At 42.0% G+C, this 5102-nt stretch overlaps 1 protein-coding gene across 1 annotated transcript; it reads left to right on the forward strand.

Moving 5' to 3' along the window:
• Positions 1 to 389: 389 nt before the first annotated feature.
• On the forward strand, positions 390 to 4661 carry LOC139071639 (piggyBac transposable element-derived protein 2-like). Its single transcript, XM_070554426.1, has 3 exons — positions 390 to 500; positions 990 to 2670; positions 4498 to 4661. The coding sequence occupies exons 1-3, from the start codon at positions 390 to 392 to the stop codon at positions 4659 to 4661; spliced, it is 1956 nt and encodes a 651-aa protein (XP_070410527.1).
• Positions 4662 to 5102: the final 441 nt, after the last annotated feature.

Genomic DNA, 5102 nt, shown 5'->3' on the forward strand with positions numbered 1-5102 from the left:
ATTTTTGAATGCTTTGTAATTCTGACCAGACACGGAGTCAGAGGTAAAAGAGAAAGGAAAAGACAAAAGGTGGGGAGAGAGGGGAGGGGCGGGGGTCCACAAAAATAAACAATAATGAACAAGAGTCTGCTTCTAGACCTGCAGAAAGATAAGGAATAGAAAAAAAGGGGACACACAACAATACATCAGGAGCAAGCTATCACTGTGTCAACCTGATGATGAACTATAAAATCAACATTGTTTAAACCCTTTCACTGCCTGCTCAACCATTTGGTATAGCATATTTTGAGACACCATATTTAATGGACAGGATTATTTAACTTAACTTAACCTTATTGAGCCATCTCTACCACTTGGTTGAGTTATGTTGTACTAAAAAAATCCACTAGATGGCACTGTGTCAGGAAATTGCAGGCCTCATCTGCAGTGCTCCCACCAGGAAATCAGAAACAAAAAAATCACTCTGGACACATGGACTGTTTTGGCAAAAAATTGTGAAGGTAAGTACATTTTTCCACTGTAAAATCATGCCATAGTATTTGCAGAACGTTATTATGTCATTTGATACCAGAAAATAACTGTATTCAATTCAGAATAAATTTTCTAAAACATGCTCAACCAAACGGTTGAGTTATCAATTGATGGTAAGGTTAGCAACACTAAGCTAATGTTTAGAAATTAAGTTTTGACATGTTAAATTGACTATTTTCCATGAAATAAAATGATTTAATGATCTATACATTTAAGTATTAGGTGTTTTAATTGTTTTACATGACAAAGTAAAAAAGATTTACTCTGTCATTGTTTTCAAAATGTTATTTTAAATGATAGGTAAAACAAAAATAAAACCATTGCAGTTATTTGAATTTTACAAAACCATCTACAACACCTACAATTTCCTTTTCTTTTACATTTAATAGATGGATTGCAAATCCTTTTATGGAACAAGGCAACACACTTCTCTGGCCCTTGTGCCTGAAAATTCTCAGGACTCTGATGGTGAACTGAGTGATGATGACCCTATAGAGGATCCAGATTTTCAACCCAATTTTGCAGATGATAGTGATGAAAGCTATGTTGATGTTTCCATGGAAGAAGAAGCTCCTTCAACAAGCAGATCAACACAGTTGTCTCGTAAAAAGAGCAAAAAAAGGAAACGCACCCTAAAAACTGTTCCCTTGGAAGAAGCAGAGGATACATTATACCCATATTCCTTCTCAGTCCCCAAAAAAGATGCAAGAAGAATCTGGAAGCATGAAGACATTGAAGAATTGCAAGTTCCAGCAGTAAGTTTTGAGCCCCCTGAGGCTCTACAGTCCCCATTCCAGTACTTCAAAATGCTCTTCACTGATGAAATGATTGATCATATTGCTTATCATACCAATCTGTATTCTGCTCAAGAGTTGGGGGACACAATCAAGACTAGCCCTAAGGAAATAGAAGATTTTCTGTCAATCCTCCTATTTATGGGTGTTTTCAACTTTCCATCACTAGAAGATTACTGGCACCATGAGTCACGTTTCAGTGTGATAGCCGATATCATGCCAAAGAAGAGATTCCAGCTGTTGCGCCGGTTCATTCATTTCAACGATAATCAGCAGTGTAATAACAGTGGAGACCGATTTAACAAAATCAGACCTCTCTTTGACATGCTTCGTGAGCAATGCCTCCAGATACCATCAACATATAAGCACAGCGTGGATGAGGTCATGGTAGCCTATAAAGGCACAAGGGCTGGCAATCTCCGTCAGTATATTGCCAACAAGCCACACAAGTGGGGCTTTAAATTGTTTTGCCGAGCCAGTTCATCTGGCATCATTCATGACCTGCTGCTTTATCAGGGAGCTTCCACATTCTTCAACACTACCCTTAGTGAAGAGGAGCAGATGTTACCTTTGGGAGCCAAAGTGGTGACAACACTTTGTAAAACCATAACACAGCCCAGGCTTTCTGTTGTGTTTTGTGACAACTATTTTACCAGTTTTAAACTGGTGAAGTACCTGGACACATCGTTGGGTGTCAAATGCATTGGCACTGTTCGACCAAATCGCACAGGTGGAGCCACTTTGATGACAGACAAAGAGCTGACAAAGAAAGGGCGTGGAGCTTTTGACTACAAGGCTGCTGAAGGGGTGATCGCAGTAAAATGGTTTGACAACAAATGTGTGAATCTGCTGAGTAATGCCGTTGGGGTCATGCCATTGTCAACTGTCAAACGCTGGAGCAAAGAGTCCAAGGCAAAGATTTCCATCCCATGCCCATCACTCATCCATGCCTACAACGAGCATATGGGAGGGATTGATCTCTCGGACATGCTGGTACACCTGTACAAGACCCCAGCCAAGTCTACAAGATGGTACCTACCACTCTTTGGGTACGTACTTGATCTATGCATTACAATTTCCTGGCTGGTCTACAAAAGGGAGTGTGGACAACTGAATCAGAAACCAATCTCCTTGAAAAGATTCCGCCTTGCAGTTGCCCATAGCTTGAAACAAGTCAACAAGCCAGCATCCAAAGTTGGCCGACCATCATCCAGCTCTCCACCCCCATCAAAGAAACGCCACATCACAAGACCCTCACAACCACAACCAGATGTGCGATACGACAGCTGTGGGCATTGGCCACTTCACTGTGACAAGCGAGGCCGATGCAGTTATTGTCCAAAGGGTGTGTCAAGATGGAAATGCCAGAAATGCAATGTTTTTCTGTGCTTGAATGCAAATCAGGAATGCTTTGCAGTGTACCACCAGAGGTTGTAATGATCAGGAGGCATTGGTGCAGTTGCATCATAAATGAGAAAAGAAAAGAACCTGAAAAAATTCAGTTTCTTCTCTAATTTCCAGTGCAAAGTGGAAATGGTGAATAGGATACTTTCAGAATTTTATGGAAAGTAAAAAATGTTTATGCTGTTTCAACACTACAATGAAAGGTCAGAAGTAAACTTGCATGTTCTGAGCATTTTTTACAGTATTTGTATAAAATGTTTCTGATCATTATTTGTGTATTTTTTTTTTTACACTTTGTTAGAATAACTTCCAAAGTTGAAATGGAATCTGTTTGGTGTCTTACTACCAAAATAAAGTGGGTAAAAATTTTGAGTAGTTATTTTTATTTCAAAAAGAGTATAATGCTGACCTTTTTTCCCCTAGTTGTTATGTCTATTTTACTTTATTTACTTTTACCATAGAGACACATCTCAACCGTTTGGTAGAGGGTAGTAATTAAAAAACTATGAAGTGTGTATAAAAAAAATATATTGATTGTGATCATTATTCACTAGAAGGAATAGAAAATACAAACAAATAATTTTTTCTTTAGGTTTTTCTTGGTGGGGCAGTCAAAGGGTTTTAACTGAACAATCACACGATAATAAATCATAGTGCATTTAGTGGCAACGACAGCCTTAAGACATGTGTTGAACGTGCCCAAGCCCATACTTTTGAGAGCACCATGTGAGCATCTGTGCGTGTACACGCTAGGGATGAGCGAGTACACGAATATCTGTATCTGTATCTGTATCTTTTCAATCATCTAAATTATGTGTATCTGTACTCGGAGTGGGTGTGGCCTAACCCGGAAGTGGGTGTAGTTTAACCAGAAGTGGGTGTGGTTTACATCAATACGTTATTTTAAGTCTGATCAGGTTGCCATGTGTATTGTTTATTTGAAAACTATTTACAGAGCAGCCTCAGAGTTGAGATTAAATGTTTTTGATCACAATAGTAAAGGAACTATTACAGAACAAGTTTTCAATAAAATCAGAACATTAATATTTAGGTGCATGAATTAAGAGAGAGGGAGAGAAGAACATGTCTTTTCTATAGCGCCTCTCAAGATAAAAATCGCGGGGCGCTTCGCAAACACAAAACATTTAAAAATAGAAAAAAGAATTTAGAAAATTATTAAAATATATTTAAAATGAGCAAAAAATAGACAATTTTGATTAAAAAATGTAAAGAAAGAGAGAGAGTGAATAGGAAAGAGGGAGTGGATCCTGAGGAAGAGGAGAGAGAGAGAGAGAGAGAGAGAGAGAGAGAGAGAGAGAGAGAGAGAGGGAAAAAAACCCGACCGGAGCGGAGGCAGTGAGTGACTGACGCAGCACGAGCCGTTTTCACCTCTGTCTTGTCAAATGCACCACGTACGTTACGAACAAAGTAACTTTAAATAACTTTAATGTAACTTTAAAACGAAGCAAACCGAAGAAAACATAGGGAGTACTGAAGAAACGTGAACAGTGAAGCAAGCACAGAGATCCGTTGCTGTCTGTGTGTGTGCGTGGATGGACCAGACGCGGACTGAGCTCCCGCTTCAGTTTTGTGTGTAGGGAGGGGCGGGCGCTCTATTTGACTGGCCAATCACAGAGCGTGAAGACAGTCAGTTACCCAATGAGGATTTTCCTTCAGCACGATTACAGATATTTACGAGTTTTACTCGTTTCATGCTCGTACTCGTCAAAAATGCTTCATCCCTAGTACACGCGCTTGTTTTTGTAAGGTTCCTCTATAAAAGCGTCCAATAGAGAGTGTGAGGGACCACAGATCTGCCCCCCAAAGATGTGTAGGAGACGGGGGGAGCTCCAAGTCCCAGAGATCCAGGCGCTGCCCGAGAGCACAGGAACCCCAAGGAGACTGCAACTAGAAAGGCCCAAGCCCCCCTAGAGAGGCACAGAGGATCGCCCCGGGGGGCCACAACCAGCAGCCGGCAAAGTCCCGGGAGATATCAGCGGCAAGCCCACAGGCCCGCCCGCAGCCTCCCATCCCATCCCCTAGCCGGGCGAGCCCGAGATCCAGCGACCCGGGACCCAGGGGCGACCACCCTCGCCGGGGACCCAGCAGAGCCCAGGGACCCAGACCCCACCAGGCAGCCACCAGGATTGATCAGGCAGACACCAAAAATCTTAAACCCCCTGACCCGGGAGCCGCGGACACTCAGGCAGACCAAGGCACCACACTCCACACCAGGTGTGGCAGAGGGAGGGGAGACGAAGATCTATATCATCAAAAGAAGTCCCAGGAGAAGAGAGGAGTCAAAGGCCCCACCTGACATACCGCAAATTCTCTAATACAGGCCCGGGTCTGTATTTGACTCAAGCTCATCAA

This window comes from Nothobranchius furzeri, chromosome 9 (genome assembly GCF_043380555.1).
Source record: "Nothobranchius furzeri strain GRZ-AD chromosome 9, NfurGRZ-RIMD1, whole genome shotgun sequence".
Taxonomy (NCBI): domain Eukaryota; kingdom Metazoa; phylum Chordata; class Actinopteri; order Cyprinodontiformes; family Nothobranchiidae; genus Nothobranchius; species Nothobranchius furzeri.

Excerpts from the sequence above, each read along its gene's own strand:
- LOC139071639 (XM_070554426.1), top strand. The coding sequence starts at position 390 with ATGGCACTGTGTCAGGAAATTGCAGGCCTCATCTGCAGTGCTCCCACC. Across the intron at positions 501-989 it reads TTTGGCAAAAAATTGTGAAG|GACTCTGATGGTGAACTGAG; the intron begins GTAAGTACATTT and ends GAAAATTCTCAG. Across the intron at positions 2,671-4,497 it reads ATGCAGTTATTGTCCAAAGG|GTTCCTCTATAAAAGCGTCC; the intron begins GTGTGTCAAGAT and ends TGTTTTTGTAAG.